The following is a 25011-nucleotide window of genomic DNA, read 5'->3' as shown; positions in this document are numbered from 1 at the left end:
CTCCCCAAGGTCACGCCCCCAAAGCCCACGTCGGGAAAGCTAATACCGGCGACCTGTGGAGGTAAGGCCGCTGTCGACGCAAGAACGGAGCCTCCAGCGCTGATTCTGAAATATAACGACGGACGCGAGAGTTGTTGCGCGAAAAAATTGACGTAGCTTCCGATTTATGTGTGTTTATAGACGGCTGCGAAATTACTGCTTTAGTAGACACAGGCGCAGACCATTCCGTTATGATTAAACACTTGCCAGGAGACTGAAAAAGGTGCTTACTCCTTGGAGAGGAACGCAAATTCGAACCGCCGGTGGACACGTTATCAACCCGGTGGGCAGGTGCACTTCAGAATCGGAATACGCGGCTTTACATACGTCGCCAGTTTGATTGTCCTATCAGAATGCTCAAGGCATTTATTTATTGGAATGGACTTTTTGCAGGCGAACGATGCAGTTATCATCTTGCAGGAATCCTGTGTGTCGTTCTCAACGAAGTACGCCATCGCGACGTTCGAGTGTGAAGAACAATTCGATGCTCTTCATTTTATGGATGACGACGTCACGATACCCCCAAGATCCAGCATAGCTGTCGCCGTAAGAACCACCGTGTTCAGCGACTACGAAGGAATAGCAAACATTAACACTGGGCTCTTACTCGAAAAAGGGATCTGTATGGCAAGGGGTCTTTTCGGCTGTGTGACGGGTGTTAAAATGTTTTCCTGACTAATTTTTGAAATGAAGTCCGGCATGTTGCGAAGGGAACCGTTTAGAACGACAGGAAGCTGAGCTAGTTGGTAAGGATTCATTATGCAAAAAAGACGTGAGGCGTGCAGACAGGACACACGAGTAGAGAAGTGGACAACGTGAACGCCGTTCATGTTGTCCACTTCTCTACTCTTGTGTCCTGTCTGCACGCCTCACTTCTTTTTTGCATAATGAAGGAAACCGTCATTGCTGGCCTTAACGATTATGAACAGATTACGGATTTGAGCCCTCGCGATGTTGCACTACTGGAGTCTGACAGCGTAGACTCCATACTCGCATCCGCCAACATCGAAGCAGCACTATCGCCGAGCCAGGAGCAGCAAATAGAGAACCTTGTACGAGAATTCGCCTCGTGTTTCTCAACGACATCGAAAGTCCAGAGAATATCCATTACCGAACACCGTATCATTGTCGACGAAGCTGTGAGGCCTATTTGCCAGCTTCCCTACCGAGTGTCACCGAAGGAGAGAGAGATCATCAGCAAACAAGTCGAAGAAATAATTAGTGACGACGTAATCCAACCATCGACCAGCCCGTGGGCTTTGCGTGTGGTGCTGGTAAAGGAGAAGGATGAGGCCTTGCGCTTCTGCGCTAATTATCGGAAGCTAAACGTCGTCACAAAGCGGGATGTCTATGCACTTCCGATGATCGATGACGCCCTCGATAGACTACGTGATGCGAAATTTTTTTCCTCTCTCGACCGCAAAAGCGGATACTGGCAAATAGAAGTGGACGAACAGGATCGGGAAAAGACAGCATTCGTCACACGAGACGGACTACACGAATTCAAGGTACTTCCCCTCGGCTTCTGTACCGCACCTGCCACCTTTCAGCGGATGATGGACACTGTGCTCTCCGGGTTAATGTGGCAGTCTTGTCTGGTTTATCTTGACGATGTCGTTATTTTTTCTACCACCTTTGCTCAGCATGTGGAACGACTAATGACTCTGCATAAGCTATTAGTTCAGCAGGGCTGACTGTAAAGCCACAAGAATGTCGCCTCGGCTTCCGTTAGCTCCTTTTCCTCGGCCTTGTCATTAGCTCCGAAGGGATCCGTCATGACCCTGAGAAGAACGCAGCAGTATAAAGGTTTCCTATACCAACCGACAAAAAGGCCGTCAGGTGATTCCTCAGACTTTGTGCCTACTACAGGCGTTTTGTCAAAACTTTTTCGGAGATTGCCGAGCCGTTAACGCGATTAACTAAAAACGACACAGTCAACAAGAAGATGCATTCAATGAGCTGCGACGGCGACTTCAAAACCACCCGGTTCTTGCGCACTTTGATGAGGAAGCAGAAACAGACATCCACACAGACGCCAGCAATTTAGGACTCGGTGCCATCCTCGTTCAATGGAAAAACGGAGAGGACAGAGTGATTGCACACGCTAGCCGCACTCTTTCGAGGGCTGAAACCAACTATTTAGCCACAGAAAAACAATGCCTGTCAGTAATATAGGCCATAGGAAAATTCCGACCATACTTATACGGTAGACCGTTCCGAGCAATCAGCGGCCATCACTCATTGTGCTGGCTTGCAAACCTGAAAGCTACTTCTGGACAACTTGCTAGATGGAGTCTGAGGCTGCAGGAATACGACATATCGGTCGTGTACAAGTCAGGTCGCAAGCACAGTGACGCTGATTGTTTATCACGTGCGCCGGTCGAATCTGCTCCTGTGAAAGATGGACACGAATTTTCGTTCCTTGGAGCCGTAACCACATCTGAGACGGCCAAGCACTAGCAGTCTGATGCCGAGTTGCTTGCACTCATCAGGGACCTCGAGGGACACCCCGTCCGTGCTCCGCGCGTTTTCTGCCGGGCATTGTCATCGTATGTGATGAGAAATGGCGTCCTGTACAAAAGAAATTTTGAGCACAGCACAGAAAAATTTCTACTCGTCGTTCCTTCAGCTTTGCGATCCGAAGTATTAGAAGCCTGTCACGATGACCCATCAGCAGGACACCTCGGCGTGAGCAGAAGGTTCGCCCAAATTCATGCTAAGTACTACTGGCCAAAGCTATTGAATTCAGTACAGCATTACGTACGAACATATCGGTATCGCCAAAGACGCAAAACGCCTGCATTAAAACCCGCAGGCCTCCTTCAACCAATGAAACCCCCAGGAGCCCCGTTTGAACAAGTCGCAATCGACTTACTTAGTCCCTTTTCGACATCGTCATCAGGGAAACGATGGATTGTAGTAGCGACGGATTACCTAACCCGATATGCCGAAACATCGTCACCAATCAGTGCAACGGCCGTTGAAGTAGCTGAATTCTTTGTCACCAAGATGGCATTAGGAAACGGTGCCCCTGCAATTATTATCACGGACCGAGGATCTTTATTCACAGCCAATTTGACGCAATCCGTCATGAAACTGACTCATACCAGCCACAGGAAAACAATTGCCTATCACCCTCAAACAAATGGGCTAACCGAGCGACTGAACAAGACGCTGACCGATATGTTGTCAATTTACGTAGACTTAGAGCACCATGCGTGGGACAAGATCCTACCCTATGCGACATTCGCCTACAATACCGCATTGCAAGAAACCACTCAAATAACGCCATTCCAACTTGTTTTAGGAGGAACAGTTACCACACCCTTGGATGCAATGCTGCCTGTCAGCAACAGTACAGAACAGAACCCTGACATCACTGACTTTACACAGAGGGCCGAAGAAGCACGTAAGCTGGCGCGTCATCCCATTCAACAAAGGCAGCGCATCGACGTGGACCGATTCTACCTGCAGCGAAGGGCAGTTGAAAATGCACCTGGAGTATGGGTGTGGACTCCCGTGCGGACGCGCGGCCTGTCCGAAAAGCTTTTGCGCCGTTATTTTGGCCCTTACCGAGTACTTCGCCGCATTGCCGAGTACTTCGCCGCTTAATATTTACCCCCAAGGCACAAGTTAGCCCACAATAAATAGTTGTATCTGGAATCCCTTAACTGTCCGTTACAATATGGTCTATTGTTGAGTAGCCTTTACGGAATCCTGCCTGGTCCTTTGGTTGGCAAAAGTCTAAGGTGTTCCTGATTCTATTTGCGATTACCTTAGTAAATACTTTGTAGGCAACTGACAGTAAACTGATCGGTCTATAATTTTTCAAGTCTTTGGCGTCCGCTTTCTTATGAATTAGGATTATGTTAGCGTTCTTCCATGATTCCGGTACACCCAAAGGCATCAGGCATTGCGTATACAGGGTGGCCAGTTTTTCTATACCAATCTGCCCACCATCCTTCAACAAATCTGCTCTTACCTGATCCTCCCCAGCTGCCTTCCCCCTTTGCATATCTTCCAAGGCTTTCTTTACTTCTTCCGGCGTTACTTGAGGGATTTAAAATTCCTCTAGACTATTATCTCTTCCATTATCGTCGTGGGTGCCACTGGTACAGTATAAATCTCTATAGGCCTCCTCAGCCACTTCAACTTTCACAACCATATTAGTAACCATATTGCCGGCTTTGTCTCTTAACGTGTACAACTGATTCTTGCCAATTCCTAGTTTCTTCCCTGCTTTGAGGCTCCTCCGTTTCTGAGAGCATGTTCAATTCTATCCATATTATAGTTCCTTATGTCTGCTGTCTTACGCTTGTTGATTAACTTGGAAAGTTCTGCCAGTTCTATTCTAGCTGTAGGGTTAGAGATTTTCATACATTGGTGTTTCTTGATCAGATCTTTCGTCTCCTGCGATAGCTTACTGACATCCTGTCTAACGGAGTTACTTCCGACTTATATTGCGCACTCCTTAATGATGCCCACAAGATTTTCGTTCGTTGCTTCAACACTAATGTCCTCCTCATGAGTTAAAGCCGAATTCCTGTTCTATAGCTCGATCCGGACTTCCTCTAATTTCCCTCTTACCGCTAGCTCATTGATCGGCTTCTTATGCGCCAGTTTCTTCCGTTTCTTCATGAAGTCTAGGCTAAATCGAGTTCTTACCATCCTATGATCCCTGCGTGCACCTTGCCAAGCACGTCCACATCTTGTATGATGCCAGGGTTAGCAGAGTATAAGGTCTATTTCATTTCTAGTCTCGTCATTGGGGCTCCTCCACGTCCACTTTCGACTATCCCGCTTGCTGAAGAAGGTATTCATTATCCGCATAATATTCTGTTCTGCAAAGTCTACTAATAACTCTCCCCCGCTATTCCTAGTATGTATGTCATATTCCCCCACTGACTTGTCTGGCATTAAAGTCGCCCATCAGTATGGTTTACGTTGTTTTGACTTTACCCATCGCCGATTCTACGTCTTCATAGAAGCTTTCGACTTCCTGGTCATCATGGCTGGATGTAGGGGCATAGACCTGCACGACCTTCCATTTGTACCTCTTATTAAGTTTCACAACAAGACCTGTAAACCTCTCTTTAATGCTATAGAATTCCTGTATGTTAACAGCTATAGCCTTGCTATACAAGTATCCGACTCCTAGCTCTCGTCTCTCCGATAAGCCCCGGGAGCACAGGACGTGTTCGATTATTAGCACTGTATATGCTTCATTTGTCCTCCTAAGTTCACTGAGCTCTATTATGTCCCATTTGCTGTCCTCAAATTCCCCCAATAGTACTGCTATACTCGCCTCACTAGATAACGTTCTAGCGTTGAACGAATGGACCTTTCCATAGATCTCTTTAACTGCGAAACTGTTTTGATCGAAACCGATGCCTTGTCTTTTCCAAATTATTGTGACGGAATTATTATGGGCTGTATTTACCCTTCTCCATCTTCTTCCATACCTTATTTCCTTCGTCATCTTAGCTTAGTTCTACAAACAATTACTAGTGAAAACAAGCCTCTCCTTATTGTAAGTGATATAAATATTACCTTGATCGATGTTGACAATAGTACTGTATGCACTCATTCAGACTGTTGTTCTGGCTTTGGGCTTGAGCAATTGATAACTTCGGCCACCAGGATTTCCACTCAAGGAAGCAGCTCCCTCTAAGACCATGCCCTCACTACTATTTCGCCTTCACAAGAGTCCGGTGTAATTGACATAGACATATCAGATTATTGCCCTGTAATCGTCACTTTCAAATATAACCCTCCTAGGTCAGATTCCTGTTATCTTACGTCTCGTCTTGATAATATAAATTTTCTTGATGCAATTGACAAAATTGACTGGACAGTTATAGCTACAAAGCTAAATCCAGAAGGGGCGCTTCAGTTACTTTCCTCTTTTCTTTTTCAGGCTAACACTGTCACTGTTAAGTGCAAAAAGCAATTTAAATTTTCGCATATTCCTTGGGTCACTAATGGACTACTTCTGAGCATGAGGAAAAAAGAAGACATGTATAGGAAGACTAAAAAACAGCCTTTCAATGTTAATTTAACGTTACGCTATAAGCAATATGGCAACATGTTGAGTAATTTATTGAAGAAATCAAAAAGGCAATATTACGAAAATGAATTCATTAAAAATAAGTTTCCTCCCAAAAAAACAATGGCAGCTGATCAACAAGTTTTTGAATGTACCACGTTTAGCAGTTCCATTGAAAAAGTAATTTACGATAATGTAACTATCGCTCACCGCCTCGCATTGATGCCTTGTTCCTTCTGTTTATCATGCGAGCCGATGCGACCAATCGTTCTTTTTGTTTCCTGTAACATCTGAAGAAGTCCTTACTGAGATTTACAACTCAAAGGGCACACGTCCTGGTTTTGATGGAATTTCCGCATTTCATTTAAAGCTTGTTGCTCTGACTATTTCTGATACTCACAGTAACATAATTAACCTTATGTTCAAAACCGGCATATTCCCTAGAAGCCTAAATATAAAAGCTAAAGTCATTCCTGTTCATAAAAAGGCTGAGAAAGCTCAAGTCGCTAACTATCGTTCTATATGTATTTTACCTTCAATTAGTAAAGTTGTAGAAAAATTAATAATTCCTCGTATTAACATTTACCTTAACAAATCTAGCTTGCTGAAACCTTGTCAGCTCAGGTTTCGTTCACAAAGCTCGACTAACTTGACTTTGCTAGCAATAACTGATTATATGCGACATTCACTTGATCTCGCATACTTTGTTGGCTCGGTCTTTTTATACTTTACTAAAGCCTTTGATACAATGAACCACAAAGTTTTGTTTACTAAATTGGAGTCTGTTGGCATTTCTGGTCCAGCTCCTAATTTATTAAAAAGTTATCTATTTATTCGTGAATTAACAGTGTACCCAGGCGGGGCTTTCTCTGAAAGCCAAATTATTAGCCAAGGAGTACCTCAGCGCTCCATTTTAGGTCCACTATTATATTCCATTTATATAAATGATTTACCTGACTGCCTTAATTATACCCTACCTATATTATACGCAGACGATACGACTGTTGCCCTCTCGCATAAATCATTACTTTCACTAACTTTGAAACTAAACAGTGATCTGTCAAAAATTAATGAATGGTGTAACGCCAATTTTCTAATTTTATACCCTACGAAAACGCAATTCATGTTATTTAAGTCATCAGAGAGACTTTTACCTTACTCTCTAACCATAACTCTGAATGGGCATTACATTCCTGCCTCCACTTGTGTTTCTTTCCTCGGCATCAAATTAGATCCCCACCTTAAGTTTACTAACCACATTGCACAAATCAAACAAAAAACAGCATTTGGCATTAAAGCTCTACTCAAATCACCATTATTTCTTTCCAACGAAGCATGTTTTTCCAAGAAAGCATTATTATCGTTATACTTCACTTTCATTCATAGAAATATCGTTTATAGAATCGCTTCTTGGGGTAATACTTGTCATTGTCATATTTCCTCTATTCAGTACATTCAAAATCAGGCTATCAGCATTATAACGAGAAGCCATTTTTTCTCTAAAGCCTCTTCACAACTACGTACAAAAGGCATTCTTTAAGTTACTGATTTGTTTAACTATCATTTAGCGGTAATATTTTTCAAATTACTTACTCAACAAGTGTCTTACAACTTCGTTAGTTCAGATCTGCATTTTAATCCCAATAACGCAATGTTTGCAGCGCAAGGAAATTTCTTGTTGCCTTTATGTCATACTAATTACTGAAAGATGGCTTCCTCTTTTTGCGCGCTTAAACTTTGGAGCAATCTTCCATATTCCATTAAGTTGTCATCTACCTTGTACTCTTTCAAATATGAACACAAGAATTATTTGCTGTCTGATTATTTTCCTACAATGCTATTTTGCTATTCAGAAGTTGTGTAATTACCATTGATTGTGCATCTTTCCTCGTCCTTTTGTCTTTTATGTTTGTCGCCACTCAGTTTCTTGGTTATATTTTGTTTATTTCATCATGTGTTTCTCTGCTCTGTATTCCGCTTTACTTTTTTTATATAACTTCTAATCCAAGGGTCCCGGCGCAGTCTCTGACTTTGGGAACCTTGTCTGTATACTATTTTTTGTAACAAATGGTCATGAACGAATAATAAACTGAAACTGAAACTGAAACTGAAAGTTTGTTGTTATCCCTACTGCAGCCAGATGTTTTTTTCTTTTTTTCATCCAATCTAATTTCCATATATTAGGCGCCATAAAGACGGGCATTTCCTCGTGTTCTCTGGAAGAAAACTGCCTTCTTTTGCATTGCAGGTTGTCAAGTTATCATCGAGTGCTATGTTCTGGAAGCTTCGGAAATGTATACCCTGCCTAGGTTAGTAACCCAAGGTAGACAAGGTCAGGCTTACAAGGTGTGCGATGTCGAGAAGTGTTGCTCCCCGCGTGCGGCCCATGATGCGCGTCGTTCTGCGGCTCAGCTCCGCCCAGCCGACGGAAATCAGCGTCGCCCATGCCGCGGTCTTGAGCGCAGCCGAGGCATTCCCTGGCGTCAGCGTTACCGGCATCTTGTTTCCTGAGGAAATAACGAGCTAGACTATATTAACAATGCATCCGGTGGTTTCGCTTCATGTCCGCTTGGTCGTTTCAGAGCGCTCTGACAGCGCTGAAAAGTTCACGGAGAAGCGCAGATAAGCGTTACTTCTAGCACACGCAGGTTCCATTGATGATAAGTAAGTAAGTAAGTAAGTAAGTTTATTTTCCAGGTTCAACTGGAGGGTTTTCTGGCAAAAAGCTGCATGAGCAGCTTGACTATGTCCAGAAAACCCCTACAAGCAGTAGCACACGAGTGGTACAGAAATCAGACACACATACAATAGTTGTAGTCAATAAAGAGAAAACATTCACCAGTTATACATGCAGAGTGTAACAATATATTGCAAAAAATAAAATTAAACAATAAAATGGTAAATAGAGACGCTCAAATGGTCATACAAATGTTCAGAATAAAATAGGAATAATCAAGCAAAACATAAAGGACATAAAATCACATTTCAACAAAATATTTCAACAAAACAAAGGAAGCAGCGGCAGCAAACCCGCTCACACATGGTTTTTCTCTCAATACAGCTTGTGTAACGATATATAGTTGATAATATTGTAGACTTTAGGACAGGATGTTCAGCACTCCGAATGCCATCACCTCCTTTGGAAGAATAGGTCTTTTTCACTGCAATATAAGAAGCTTAAATAAAAAGCACGGTGCTCTAGCTGCTCTGCTCACTAAAGCGAATTTGAGGTACTAAATTGTAGTTCTCTCGAAGGCATGGTTAAAAGAGGATGAGTTTGTGAACTTGCCGCAATCTAATTTAATTTCCCTACCCGATACATCAAACTCAAGAGGTGGCGGCGTGGCAATCAATGTGTCCACAGAAATAAAACAAGTAGAGCCCTTAACAGAGATGACGCTAGGAGCGCAAGAAGTGCTAATCTAGACACTAATGTGACCATAGTCTTGGCATACAGACCATCTACGTCAAGCCTTAGGTCTTTCCAAGCAAATTTAGAAAAAAAATCTTGAACATGTTACAAATAGAAAACCTATTGTGGGAATATGTGGGGAATTGAATATTGACGTGAGGGACCATTCAAGTACACGACATCGGCGTTTGTTACCATCGTACTGTTTTGAGCATCATATCACAGATCCTACACGTGTAACGGCAACTATATCCTCTATAATCGGCCATATACTCACAAACATTAGAGCACAAACACTCACACCGGAGTTCTCACAGATCATGTCAGCAACCATTTTCCCACATTCATTATTATCCTAACAAATGATGACTGTGCAAAAGAGTCAACCAAATCCATATTCTCCTGGTTGGATTATCTAGCTATCAACCGTTATGCGGTCCGTTATGCGGTTACATAATATTATTGTAAATGTGGCATATAAAATTTTTATGGCGAAATTGCAGTCCGCTGTCTTCAATAAAAAATGTACCTCGCGCCGAAACGCTCACCTATCAACTCCGATATGCCCATGAATGACGAATGCCATCTTAAAGTAATTAGACTCAAAGAGCACTGACTGTGCAAAATGAAACAGCGCGCAAACGTCTACAAGAAGAAGCAGTCCAAGATAACAAGTAATAGACAGCTCTCGCTTATGCGCAAACGAAAGAAAATATATTGCAGCAACCAACTAATCCAAGCACAGCGCAAATGGAAGAAAGTCTCATGTATAATTAATACCGTCATTAAACTAAAAGCATCCAATTCCAACTGATCTCTCTATGTTTAATCATTTATTATCCAATATTTGTTTAAATAATGTTATTTATTATTCAGCTTAAAATGGAGTTGATTTCTTTATCAGTATAATCCAATACCTTCTGACGACTATTATAATTGATTGTCCTTCTACCATGCTACCAATCGGTGATAACACATTCGGGTCCTGAGAAATTGCTCCAACTGAAGTAATAGTGACTGCCAAGGAGATGGCAAAGAACAAGGCTGTTGGGCACGTTGAAATAACAGTAAAGCTAAAAGAAGAGCAAAAATCGTTGTCACCCAGGAGCGAACATGCTTAATCAGTCCTTAACTAGAGGGATGTGTCCAGGCTTAATAAAGCTTGCAAGAGTGATACCAATATATAAAACTGGTGACCGAAACGATCTTGTTATTATCCAATTACTCTACTCTTGTGCATAAATATATTTTTTCGGGAAACTTATAGCTAAGCGAAGTACTGAATTCTTCGATAAAAACAATACCTGAACAAAAGAGCAATACAATTTTCGGAGGTACCTTTCGACATCTACAGTAGCTGTCGCAGTATCAGAAATCGCTACCCATGTATTGAAAAGTACCGAAATTTCTTTGGGTATATATATTGACAGTAAAAAAGCTTTCCAGTCTGTTAATCACGATATTCTCGTTACCTAATTCCTATATTTATATATATATATATATATATATATATATATATTTAGCCAAGATTTTAAAAATTAAAGGCACTCTGAGCGTGACTTAAACAGAACACGTAATGTTGGCACTGGCCGACAGTTACTCGTGCTATTTTTTATTTTCCCCTTAACTCACGGATTAGTTATGTTTAATTCATCAACTTTTTAAGTGTTGGCTGCAGACCTCAAGTGTGGTACTGAAAGTGGTAGAGCACCTTGAGAAACCTTGCAATAAATTGTTTCCAACACGATATATCTCACGTGGTCCTTTTCCCGCGTTCCAATGAAAACCCGCGAATATGAAAAAAATACCACTTGACGGGGCGATTGCGCTCTGGTATTGTGCTGCTCTCAAGCGTGAGATGGATGATCAAGGCCGGCTGCAGTGAGACTGGCCGGCGACAGGGCGTTATGTCTGGCGCACTGTAGGTATCTGGGCATGCGGCTGTTTTCGCATGTCGGAGCAAATGCGTGCTGCTGGCGGAGTGGAGCCGAAGCGATAAAGCTTCTAAGGATACGAAAGAGAACAAGAATATATCTTTATTTTTTTATGCTTCAAAAGGGCAAGAGCTGGCAGCCTGCAGACGGAGTGTAATGGGGATGGGTGGGGAGGCGGCGTTAGGGCTGGAATGATCTTGCAGTAACCTTTAATGGCAATCGCCTTTCGATTATAATGCGTGTTCGAAAAGATTACCATCTTCTGCAATGCACAGGTGGCATCTCATAGGCGCATTTTTCACGTCGTTCTTGATCATGGTATCACGGATGGAGTTGCAGACTTGTTTTTTATTTGAGGTTGTCTGATGTTCTGGGTGGCGTCCGGCACGCTTGATCCTTGACGTAGCCCCAGAGAAAGAAATCGAGGGGAGTTAAACCTGGCGACCGTGCCGGCCAAGCAAAGGGCAGAGGCCATCCAATCAACTGCTGAGGGGTTACTTTATGCAGCCATTTGTAATCTTTGTTTCTGCCGCACGCGGGAGCACCATCATGCTGGTATCAAATATCCTTGATCCTAGTCAATGGAATTTCGCAAAGAAAATCCTCAAGCGCCCCATCAAGGATGTAGTTGACGTATATTCCGCCTGTAATCGTGTTATCAAAAAACATGGGGCCACTGATTGGGCCACCGTAAATTCCACACCACACAATAATCCACCACTGACATTGGTGATGTGTCTTCAAAAGCCAGTGAGGGTTTTCGTCGCTCAAATAGTGAGCGCTGTGGATGGCCACTTGGGCATTACGAGAGAAGGTAGTTTCGTCGGTCCACAGTATTTTGTTGACAAATCCTGGGTCCTCTTCCGTCTTGATCATAATCCAGTTTGCAAAGTCTTTTCGATTTTGGAAATCGCGGGGATCCAACATCTGGTGCACCTGCACGTGGTACGGATGAAGTTGCCGCTCCTCAACTGCTCTCCACGCTGAAGACTTTGACACTGCAGCTTCAGCACCCACACTACGAACACTTGCATGTCGGTCTGAAGAAAACTTTGACTGAATATCTGTCCCCACGTCGTCAACCAGGATTGAAGATTTACGTCGTTTCTTCATAAAACACCTAGTCTGTCTCGGCGTTTCATATGCGCGCACAATCGTCATTGAGCTCGGACGCGTACCTGGATGCCAGCGTTGAACTGGCTCAACTGCGCGCCTTCTATGTCCACTTGACGCAGAATAACATAAAAAAACTTTTTACTGATTGGGGCAATCGTTTCACTGTTTTAGAAAAACGTGTCGCTCGTGTTGATGAACTCGAACAAACAGTTAAATCTCTAGAAACCAAGATAGTAGAATTGGAAGATAGGAGTAGGCGTTCCAATTTGGTACTTTTTGGCCTTCGAGAGGAAGCCGCTGAAACAGAAACCGAGCTTAAGCAAAGAATTGTGACTGACATATTTTCTCATATGCTAAACGTAAATTGCAGCTCGATTGGAAGAATCCACCGTTAAGGGAAGACTGGTGAACAAAGACCCGTTATTAAGTCCTTTCAGGACTTCAATGAAAAACGTGCAATCTTAAAAAACGCCCACAAGTTAAAAGGGACCAGAACTTCAGTACAAAATGATTATTCGCATGAAACCCTCAGAAAAAGTAAATTGCTTTGGGACAGCGCGAAGGCTGAAAAGAAAGAGGGCAAAAAAGTTACTTTGATAGACGCGAAACTACGGGTCAACAATGAATACTTTATATGGAATGAGGCCACGAACACCAGGATTAAAATCCACGACTATTGCAGTACTTCAAAAAAGGACTGACTTACTCCCCTCAAGAATTCCGAATCTTAAATATCAATGCACGCAGTGTTATCAACAAGAGTGATCAGCTTGACGCGATAATTCTTCCGCGTAACCCACACATTCTCGTCATCACAGAAACATGGCTGCCTGACGAAATAGAAGATACGGATGTCTTTCCCTCTAATTACTGTGCTTTCCGTCGTGATAGACCTAATAGAGGTGGCGGTGTTGCTATTTTGGTGAGACAAGATATTTCGGCAGTTCTCCTACGTCAAGGTGACAATCTTGAAGTGATCTCTCTAAAAAGTTTATGCCATAATGCTTCTGTTTTGATTTTTGCTGTTTACGGCGCTCCCGATTCCCTCCGCAATTTCTCAATGATCTGCGTGATCACATGGCGACTTTTGTGCACGAAAATTTTTTTATCATAGGTGATTTCAATCTTCCGGGAGTTGACTGGATTCACGGAACTCCTAGCGCTGATGTTAATATAAAAATTGAGCAGTTGCGTAACATAATCTTGATGCACAACTTGCAGCAAGTGGTTACTGAGCCAACACGAATTAGCACTACTTCTGCCTCAATACTTGACCTTGTGTTTATCAGCCGGACTTTAGATAATTATTCTGTCTCTGTTGAACATGGCATTTCTGATCATGAACTTGTGGCTTTTTCTTGGTACCTTGAACCTCTCAGATGTACTCATTGTAAAACTATTACCGTAAAAGATTTTTCACGCTCCAGGGATGAGAGCATACTGGATTATCTTGACTTTCGTCTTAGCAGTTTTAGGGGACATGACACCGTTCAACTTTGGGATGAATTTAAGAATATTTGTACGCACTGTATTGACAACAATATTCCAAATAAAACCAAGAGAACATATAGAGCTACTCCCTGGATGACACGTGAGATAGTGCACATAAAGAGAAAGGTCAAACGACTACGACGACAGGGTCTTTCTCGTGACATAGTAGAACCCTACCAAGCAAAATTAAATGAGGCTATCAGTGTTGCTAAACTTCGCTATTACCAGTTCACCCTTGCTAACTTCATCAGAACTGCTCCTTCCAAGTTTTGGGGTTATCTTAGTAAAAAAGTAAATCAGTTGACCACATTATGCATGAGGGCAATCCTGTCGTCGCTAAACAAGATATCGCTGTTCACTTCAATGCTTACTTTAACAGTGTCTTTTCGAACTCGCCCGTTTCCCCTCGTGTGAATGGCGTAGCACACAACAATGATTTAATTTTATTTCTTTGTCTGGCGTCTTTTCTATGCTTTTGAATATTAAAACAAAATCATCTCCTGGCTGGAGACAAGGCAGTGGGGGAATATGGCATAGCAACTAGGAATAGCAGGGGAGAGTTATTAGTAGAGTTTGCGGAACAGAATAATATGAGGATAATGAATACCTTCTTCCGCAAACGGGATAGCTGAAAGTGGACGTGGAGGAGCCCGAACGGCGAGACTAGAAATGAAATAGACTTCATACTCTGCACTAACCCTGGCATCATACAAGATGTGGACGTGCTCGGCAAGGTGCGCTGCAGTGACCACAGGATGGTAAGAACTCGAATTAGGCTAGACCTGAGGAGAGAACGGAAGAAACTGGTACATAATAAGCCGATTAATGAGTTAGCGGTAAGAGGGAAAATAGAGGAATTCCAGATCAAGCTACAGAACAGGCATTCGGCTTTAACTCAGGCAGAGGACCATAGTGTTGAATCAATGAACGACAATCTTGTGGGCATCATTAGGAGTGTGCAATGGAAGTCGGTGGTAACTCCGTTAGGCAGGATACCAGCAAACTATCGCAGGAGACGAAAGATCTGATCAAGAAACGCCAATGTATGAAAGCCTCTAACCCTACAGCTAAAATAGAACTGGCAGAACTTTCGAAGTTGATCAACAAGCGTAAGGCAGCTGACATAAGGAAGTATATTATGGATAGAATTGAACATGCTCTCAGGAACGGAGGAAGCCTAAAAACAGTGAAGGAGAAACTAGTAATTTGCAAGAATAAGATGTATGCGTTAAGAGACAAAGCCGGCAATATCATTACTAACATGGATGAGATACTTCAAGTGGCTGAGGAGTTCTATAGAGCTTTATACAGTACCAGTGGCACCCACGACGATAATGGAAGAGAAAATAGTCTAGACGAACTCGAAATCCCAAACGTAACCCCGGAAGAAGTAAAGAAAGCCTTGGGAGATATGCAAAGGGGGAAGGCAGCTGGGGAGGATCAGGTAACAGCAGATTTGTTGAAGGATGGTGGACAGATTGTTCTAGAGAAACTTGCCACCCTGTATACGCAATGCGTCATGACCTCGAGCGTACAGGAATCTTGGAAGTACGCTAACATAATCCTGATCCATAAGAAAGTTGACGCCAAAGACTTAAAAAAATTATCGACCGATCAGCTCACTGTCCGTTGCCTACAAACTATTTACTAAGGTAATCGCAAATACAATCAGTAACACCTTAGACTTCTGTCAAGCAAAGGACCAGGCAGGATTCCGTAGAGGCTACTCAACAATAGATCATATTCACACTATCTATCAGGTGATAGAGAAATGTGCGGAATATAACTAACTCTTATATATAGCTTTCATTGATTACGAGAAAGCGTTTGATTCTGTCGAAACCTTGGCAGTCATGGAGGCATTACGCAATCAGGGTGTAGACGAGCGGTATGTAAAAATACTGAAAGATATCTATAGCGGCTCCACAGCCACCGTAGTCCTCCATAAAGCAAGCAACAAAATCCAAATAAAGAAAGGCGTCGGGCAGGGAGATACGATCTCTGCTATTCACAGCGTGTTTACAGGAGGTATTCAGAGACCTGGATTGCGAACAATTGGGGATAAAAGTTAATGGAGAATACCTTAGTAACTTACGATTCGCTGATGATATTGCCCTGCTTAGTAACTCCGGGGACCAATTGCAATGTATGCTCACTGTATGCTCACTGTTAAACAGTAATGTTTAACAGTCTCGGAAGAGAACAGAAATTTACAATAGGCAGCGAGGCACTGGAAGTCGTAAGGGAATACATCTACTTAGGGCAGGTAGTGACGGCGGATCCGGATCATGAGACGGAAATAATCAGTAGAATAAGGATGAGCCGCGGTACGTTTGGCATGCATTCTCAGATCATGAACAGCAGGTTGCCATTATCCCTCAAGAGAAAAGTGTATAATAGCTGTGTCTTACCAGTACTCACCTACGGGGCAGAAACCTGGAGGCTTAGGAAAAGGGTTCTACTCAAATTGAGAACGACGCAACGAGCTATGGAAAGAAGAATGATAGGTGTAACGTTAAAGGATAAGAAAAGAGCAGATTGGGTGAGGAAACAAACGCGAGTTAATGACATCTTAGTTGAAATCAAGAAAAAGAAATGGGCATGGGCAGGACATGTAATGAGGAGGAAAGATAACCGATGGTCATTAAGGGTTACGGACTGGATCCCAAGGGAATGGAAGCGTAGCAGGGGGAGGCAGAAAGTTAGGTGGGCGGATGAGATTAAGAAGTTTGCAGGCACGGCATGGCCACAATTAGTACATGACCGGGGTTGTTGGAGAAGTATGGGAGAGTCCTTTGCCCTGCAGCGGGCGTAACCAGGCTGATGATGATGATGATGATCTCCTGGGCCTGATAACCTACCAAACGTGTTTCTTCACAGGTACGCTGAAATGCTATCTCGCTTTCTCGTAATCATCTTTCGTGCATCCCTTTCATCGTCGGTGCTTCCTAACGGCTGACTTTCTGCTCGTATTGTTCCGATACTAAAAACAGGCGATCCATCACTAGAGGCAAGTTATCGTCCCATTTCACTAACCTTATCTTGGTGAAAACTTTTAGAACATATTATTGCTTCTGAAATCAATAAATTTCTCGACAATAGAGCCATTCTATCTCCTATGCAGCATGGTTTTCGAAAGTGCCTCTCCACTGTAACCCAATTAACCACTGTAGTTCACAGTCTCGCTAGCACTATCGACAAATCAGGGCGAACTGACATCATATTCTTGGACTTCAGGAAAGCATTTGATCTTGTATCGCACGCAAAGTTAATAGAAAAACTTGGACATTTCAACATTCCTTCACATCTCGTAAATTGGATTCGCGCTTATATTTGTAACCGTACGCAATTCGTAGTAGTTGATAATTGCTCTTCCAGTACCCTTCCTGTCACTTCTGGTGTTCCTCAGGGTAGTGTTCTTGGACCATTATTATTTAACATATATATTAATGACATTGTAGACACTGTTACTCAACCCGTACAAATAAAACTGTTTGCTGATGACTGCCTCCTCTTTAATGAGATCACTTGCCGACAAGATCAAGTTATTCTAAACTCTAACCTTCAAGACATACTAGCTTGCTGTGCGCGCTGGGATATGCAGCTTAACGTTGATAAAACAGTATATATGAAGATCACTAGAAAAATTAATAAATTGTCGTTTACCTATAGCCTAGCATCCAAACCTGTTACGGAGGTGAATGAATATAAAAAGCTCGGTGTTACAATAGCCAGTAACCTTAGTTGAAACTCGCACATCTCTCATCTTTGGGACTCGGCTTTTAAGAAGCTTTGCTACCTCAGGCATAAATTAAAACACGCTCCTTCTGAAACCCGTCTTATCGCCTACACCTCTCTTGTCCGTCCTAAACTCGAGTATGCAGCTATTGTATGGGATCCCTATACTAAAATTAACATCGATGCGCTAGAAATGATACAACGTAAAGCAGTCAGGTTCATCTTCCCTAAATATTGCTCAAGTGATTCTCCAACTCAGTTAATGGCTGAACAAAATATTCAGTCCTTGCAACTAAGAAGAAAAATTCACAGGCTTAAATTTCTCTTCTTGCTGAGTAACACCAAACTATCTCTTTCTCCCGAACCTTTCATAACACCCCTTACTGCCGCCGAACAAGACATCGCCACGCTGCATCATTAACGCCTTATAATGGTAGAACCGATGTCTTTATGTCTTCCTTTTTCCCTCGAACAGTAAGCTTACACCTTAAGCTTACAAACAGCCTACCCTATAACAAACTTCTCAGCACTGACTCAATAGCGTCTATTACTATCTAATATTAGTGCTTGTTCTTACGAAATCTCGTTTCAATTTGTATCGTTGTGCAATATATATTGATTTGCGCGTTGTACTAATTTGAATTATGCACTCCTCCTTCTTCACTATTACATTTCCTGTGCTTTGAAATTGTGCTTGTGAAACAGCGTTTCAATTTGTATCTGCCACTCTCTATGCATTATTTAGAGGTGCTTTACTCATTAAGCAATGGTACTTTCTATTACATTTTTTCCGGAGCTTTTTTTTAACTCATTCGTCAATCTATTGTCTTTTCTTTTTTTTATGTACCTTTCCCCTCCTGCCTGGGCCTTCTAAGGCCTGCAGTATTCCTAAATAAATAAATAAATAAAGCCAAAAACATATCCGCTCTTTCCTCTTTGGAGTAAGCCATATCTGCTGCTCAACGTTGGTCACAGCTAAATAGCGTTGCTGTGGAGAACACGCAGGGATGCGGGCGCCCTAGGAGCACTGAATATATTGCAGGTCGCTGGTATTGGTTCAAACGAGGTACATGAGGTATGATCTACATCGCGTACACTGGAACAGCCTGCGGGCATACTCTCTCAGAGACTGACGCGCCGGTCACGGTGCACAAGCGTGAAGCCAGACACGGCCACACCATAGTGCGGCCACGAAGTGGTGCGCACGTGCGGGGTGCGAGATCAAAAAAGAACGTCTGGTAGACAGTAAATGTTAGAAGGAGAGCAGGCGGGGCCAGTGTGACAGGAAATATCGTCTGGAGAAGACATGCATAATCTTCCTTAAATACAGCCGTGGTTTATTAAACCATGTTTGTTTTGTCCCCATGTGATTTGCCCACTGCTATTTGAACCCTAAGGTTTAATGTTGTAGCATCATCGTTCAATTCGAAAACTACTAGAAGGTAATGTGTGTGCAAAGGCAAAACTGTACCAGCCTTCTTCACCTTCCATCGTTCCCATGCGCTTCGCCCTAACCTTCTTTCAAGCAGAATAAAAATGCTGCTTTCGTCCTTTCTTTTTTGTTGCCTAAGACGCTTTATCGTTTCTGCAACGCTCGGCCAGCAGCATGCATTTGCATCGTCATGCAATAACAGCCGCATGCCCAGATAACTACACCAGGCATAACGGTCTGCCGCGTGCCCTCGCTGCAGCCAACCTTGTTCAGGCATCGCACGCTTGAGAGTAGCACAATAATAGTGTGTAAGCGGCCCTTGACGTGGTAGTTCTTTATTCATATTTCGCGTGCTTCCTATGGAACGCGGAACAAAGGACCACGTGATATGTATGGTATTGAAAACTATTTGTTGAGAGGTTGAGAGATTCTGTCGAAACCTCAACAGTCATAGACGCATTACGGAATCAGGGTGTAGACGAACCGTATGTAAAAATACTGAAAGATATCTATAGCGGCTCCACAGCCACCGTAGTCCTCCATAAAGCAAGCAACAAAATCCCAATAAAGAAAGGCGTCAGGCAGGGAGACGCAATATCTCCAATGCTATTCACAGCGTGTGTACAGGAGATATTCTGAGACCTGGATTGGGAAGAATTGGGGATAAAAGTTAATGGAGAATACCATAGTAACTTGCGATTCGCTGATGATAGTGCCTTGCTTAGTAACTCAGGGGACCAATTGCAATGCATGCTCACTGACCTGGAGAGGCACAGCAGAAGAGTGGGTCTAAAAATTAATCTGCAGAAAACTAAACTAATGCTTAACAGTCATGGAAGAGAACAGCAATTTACAATAGGCAGCGAGGCACTGGAAGTCGTAAGGGAATGCATCTACTTAGGGCAGGTAGTGACGGCGGATCCGGATCATGAGACGGAAATAATCAGAAGAATAAAAATGGGCTGGAGTGCGTTTGGCAGGCATTCTCAGATCATGAACAGCAGGTTGCCATTATCCCTCAAGAGAAAAGTATATAATAGCTGTGTCTTACCAGTACTCACCTACGGGGCAGAAACCTGGAGGCTTAGGAAAAGGGTTCTACTCAAATTGAGGACGACGCAACGAGCTATGGAAAGAAGAATGATAGGTGTAACGTTAAAGGATAAGAAAAGAGCAGATTGGGTGAGGGAACAAACGCGAGTTAATGACATCTTAGTTGAAATCAAGAAAAAGAAATGGGCATGGGCAGGACATGTAATGAGGAGGAAAGATAACCGATGGTCATTAAGGGTTACGGACTGGATCCCAAGGGAATGGAAGCGTAGAAGGGGGAGGCAGAAAGTTAGGTGTGCGGATGAGATTAAGAAGTTTGCAGGCATGGCATGGCCACAATTAGTACATGACCGGGGTTGTTGGAGAAGTATGGGAGAGGCCTTTGCCCTGCAGTGGGCGTAACCAGGCTGATGATGATGATGTTGAGAGGTTTCTGATATGAAGTGCTGTGCCACACGTGTCGAACATGATTCGTTCTTTTTATGTTACGTCATAGGCAAGCAGCCTATATATCTAGTTCGCTGTCACGGAAATAAAACAGTGCGGTACGTGCTCTTGGATCGTCTCCGTCACTCTGCCACCCGCTACAACAGTGGCGACGAGGGTGACCACCCCGCGGAGCCCGCGCCACGAACAGTGGCGTCTCGGTAGCGCTGGAAGTCCTGCTGGACACTGAAGGTAATCGAGTCTACGGAGCATCGGCGGTCATGCCCCTGGCTACGCACCTCGGTACCCCAAGTTTCGACGAAAATCAAGATAAGTGGGATATTTACTTGACTCGACTGGAGGCATTTTTTGAAGCAAAGAGGCAACAGCCCGCGCTAGCTTCAAATCGTCGTCGTCATCTTCACACTGCTCGCCTTTCGTGATCGCACATATTGTGCCGTAGCAATATTAACACAGATGATAAGAAAAGGGCGCTCTTGGTTTCGACACTGTCAACGAAGACTGTAGGCGTTCTTGCTGGACAGTGCGCCCCCCCAGAAAGTAAACGCCCTGAGTTACAAGGACGCACTTACCATCCTAAATAGCCACTATGCGCTGAAGACTAATGAGCTTGCCGCAAGTTACAAGTTGTTTACAAGGGATCAGGCTGGAAGCGAATCTGTCCGGGACTATGTTGTTGAGCCACGCAAGCTTGCAGATAATTGTCACTTCGGCACCAGTTTGGACCATATGTTAAGGGACCGCATTGTTTGTGGCATGCGAAATCAGGCGGTGCAGCAGACGCTGCTTGAAGAAACTGAGCTCAGACTTGCCGAAGCTGAAACGATTGCCATAGAGGCAGAGACAGCCGCACTGGAAGTAAGTGCCTTGACTAGACCTGATAATGACGCAGCGTTGTGCACTGTAGCGAGTAAATCGCGCCGATATCAGACCTTCACAAAAGATAAGCAAAGCCATACTGAGTGCGCACGCTGCGGAAACTACGATCACGAAACAAGCGACTGTCCGCACAAAAAGGAGCAGTGTTTTCGCTGTCGGAAGACTGATAATTTCGCAAGAAAATGCCGCTCCCAGTCGGGGCTCCGGGCTGGTCGTAAGCGCGATGGCGTCGCTAACGCAGTTCTTTATGAGAGCGCTGTATCCCAAACGGAGGAAGGCGATATTTCATCAGTCTTCACATTGCAGGAATCACGGGAAAAGAAATCTTTGCTCCAGGCGTTCCGCAGAGTTATCCGCTGGGGTGGCGTGCCCTTTAACATGATTATTGACACGGGATCACCGTTTTCTATCATTCCGCATGAGGTGTATCTAAAGCGCCGTCTGAGTTGGCCACGCTTATCGAAATGCAAACACACGCTCAACTGTTACTTGGGCAAGCTACCCATTGTCGGTGAACTGCAGCTTGAAGCCCATTTTGCGGGGAAGACTGTACCTGCCACACTGATAGTTACAGGCTGCTCGGGTCCCAACCTTTGCGGAAGGGACTTAATCCAAGCGTTCTCGCTTTTGCCGCACGGTAATGCAGATCCCCACAGCCTCAGGACCGAGTTTCCTGCCCTTCTTGAGCCAGGACTTGGAAACATTCAGGGGCCACCTGTGAAATTCCACATTCGTGAAGCCGCCCAACCGAAGTTCCACAAGGCGCGGTCAATTCCTTATGTTCTTCGTGAAAAAGTGGAAACTGAGCTGGACCATTTAGTAAAGCAAGGCATATTATCGCCCATAGCACATTCTGAGTGGGCGGCGCCAATCGTACCAGTACTGAAGAAAGACGGTTCCCTTCGCATCTGCGGCGATTTCAAAACGACAATCAATGCTGCGTGCATAACTGAGCAGTACGCTTTACCAAACATTGAAGACATTTTCGCGTCGCTACGTGGGGGATCATTTTTCACAACACTGGACCTTAAGGATGCATATCACCAACTCCCATTGGATGAGGAGGCGAGGAAGTTGGCCGTAATAAACACTCAGAAGGGGTTGTTCTGCTATAACCGTCTTCCGTTTGGAGTTGCCTCTGCTCCCGCGATTTTTCAGCGGCGCATGCGAATGGTCCTCGCTGGTCTTCCAGCCGTGCAGGTGTATTTGGACGATGTATTGATAGCGGAACGTCAAGACGATAATGGCTCAGTGCTTCGGGACGTTTTGCGCAGGCTTCAAGAAAATGGTATCAAGCTGAAGGCCGAAAAATGCCATTTTCGCAAAGACTCAATTGTCTACCTGGGCCTTCGCATTGAAAAAGACTGCTTGCATCCGCTTGAGAAGAACCTAGCAGCAATGCGCGACTCGCCACGGCCTACGAATGTAAGCGAACTGCGCTCGTTTTTGGGTCTGTTGACTTATTATCACCGGTTCTTGCCACACATGTCAACGATGCTGGCGTCGTTGCATCTTTTGCTCGAAAAAGAGCATAAATGGCACTGGGGAACGGCGCTGTAAAATTTATATCTCAAGGCTCAACAAACACTTCTGAGTTCGCCTGTTCTGACGTATTTCGATCCCAACCAACCAGTGCGTTTGGAATGCAATGCGTCACCTTCGGGTTTAGGTGCCGTAATCTCGCACCGAATTGGAAAACTGGATAAGCCCATTGCCTTCCGTTCACGCACGTTAACACACGCCGAAAAGAATTATTCTCAGCTCGAGAAGGAAGCGCTCGCACTGGTATTCGGAGTAACAAAGTTTCGAGACTACCTGCTGGGCCTCGAGTTTATATTGGTCATGGACCACCAACCACTGGTGGGACTTCTACGAAAAGATCGCCCTGTGCCCCCAATGGCGTCGGCACGTATTCAGAGATGGGCTCTGTTTCTAAGCCAATATAGCTACCGCATAGAGTACAAGGCCGGCAAGGAAAACGCTAACGCAGACGCACTCAGCCGCTTGCCCTTGCCGATAACAGATGTTTGTCGATCGGGCACCTTACCAGAATACGTGTTGTCTTCAGGGACCCTTGACAGCTCGTTCGTGCCAGCGGATGCCATACGGGCGCTGAAGAACGGAGATGAAAACCTTAGCGTTGTGCAGCACTTTGTACTGAATGGATGGCATAAACGCTTGTCACCGTGTCTCAATCACCTTCAACCTTATTTTTGCAGAAGACTGGAGCTGTCAAGCGTAGAAGGCCTGCTCTACTGGGGTCATCGCATCGTCGTACCCCGCAAAGCGCGAGTCTCCATGCTCGCTGAGCTACATCGGTCACACCAGGGTGCATCTGCGGTGAAAAGGCTGGCTCGGACGCTGTTCTGGTGGCCTGGGTTGGATGCTGAGATCGACAGCCATGCACGTTCGTGCATCGCATGTGTACAAGCTTAGCCAATGCCCCATCGACAGGTTCCTATCTGTTGGCCAGAAACGGGAACCAAATGGTCAAGGCTTCACATTGATTACGCTGGACCAATAGAGGGACGCCTGCTGTTGATAGTCGTCGACTCGCATACTAAATGGATTGAGGCACTTCCCGTCAAGTCGGCGACCACAGAAGTCACAACTGCGCGGCTTCGAGAATTGTTTGCGCGTTTTGGCTTGCCGCAAACAGTTGTATCAGATAACGGGCCTCAGTTTGCAAGTCAGCACTTTTCCCAGTTCATGACTGTCAACAACATAACTCATCTATGTAGTGCGCCGTACCACCCACAATCTAATGGTCTCGCAGAGCGTGCGGTCCGCACAATAAAGGATGGCCTTCTTAAGCACTCGATGGTGAACGATCTCGAAACAAAACTAGCGCGAGTGCTCCTAGGCTATCGACGTACCCCCCTACCGTGCGGAAGGTCTCCTTCAGAGATGCTGCTGAACTACCAAATTCGTTCGCGCTTGGATACTTGCGTCCCTTCTCTGCCTCGAAGTTACTCACAGCCTCCCAGATTCCAGTCCGGCGACCAGGTGTGGGTGCGCAACTTTGGCCAAGGGAAGCGTTGGCGTCCAGGCATCGTCAAGAGCATAGAGGGTTCTCGCCTTGTAACGGTTGACACTCCAGATGGCCTAGCCAGACGTCACTTCGACCAAATTTTCCGTCGCGTGCCTGTGTCACCCGTGACCCCAAAAGCGGAGGCTCCCGACTCGCTTCAACCCAGCCCGGACAACAAGAATCGGCCCACGTCAACGTCACAAGCCCGGTGCAACCGGGCCACTACAGAACCAACTGGCGCTGCGCCTGTTCCTTCGACAACACCTCCAACGTCCCTCCCAGCCGAACAGGCTCTCTCTCCCCCAAGTCCGCCGGTCTTGCGAAGGTCTACGCAACAACGAAGACCCGTGCGAAGACTGCAGGTTTAAAAGAAAGGGAGAAGTGATATGAAGT

The 25011-nt window shown here is 44.5% G+C and overlaps 1 protein-coding gene across 4 annotated transcripts in view; it reads right to left on the bottom strand.

Annotated features, from left to right (window-relative positions):
* LOC142558242 (ATP-binding cassette sub-family C member 2-like) overlaps positions 1–25011 on the bottom strand; it is a 393191-nt gene that overhangs the window by 344334 nt on the left and 23846 nt on the right. For all 4 annotated transcript variants that reach the window (XM_075670389.1, XM_075670392.1, XM_075670391.1 and 1 more), the window contains exon 2: positions 8429–8592. In XM_075670389.1, the coding sequence (XP_075526504.1) occupies positions 8429–8584 (156 nt within the window). In that variant the 5' untranslated portion in view covers positions 8585–8592. The remainder of the gene's footprint in view (positions 1–8428; positions 8593–25011) is intronic.

Source organism: Dermacentor variabilis, chromosome 9 (genome assembly GCF_050947875.1).
Source record: "Dermacentor variabilis isolate Ectoservices chromosome 9, ASM5094787v1, whole genome shotgun sequence".
Taxonomy (NCBI): Eukaryota; Metazoa; Arthropoda; class Arachnida; order Ixodida; family Ixodidae; genus Dermacentor; species Dermacentor variabilis.
This window is presented reverse-complemented; position numbering and strand designations above follow the sequence as displayed.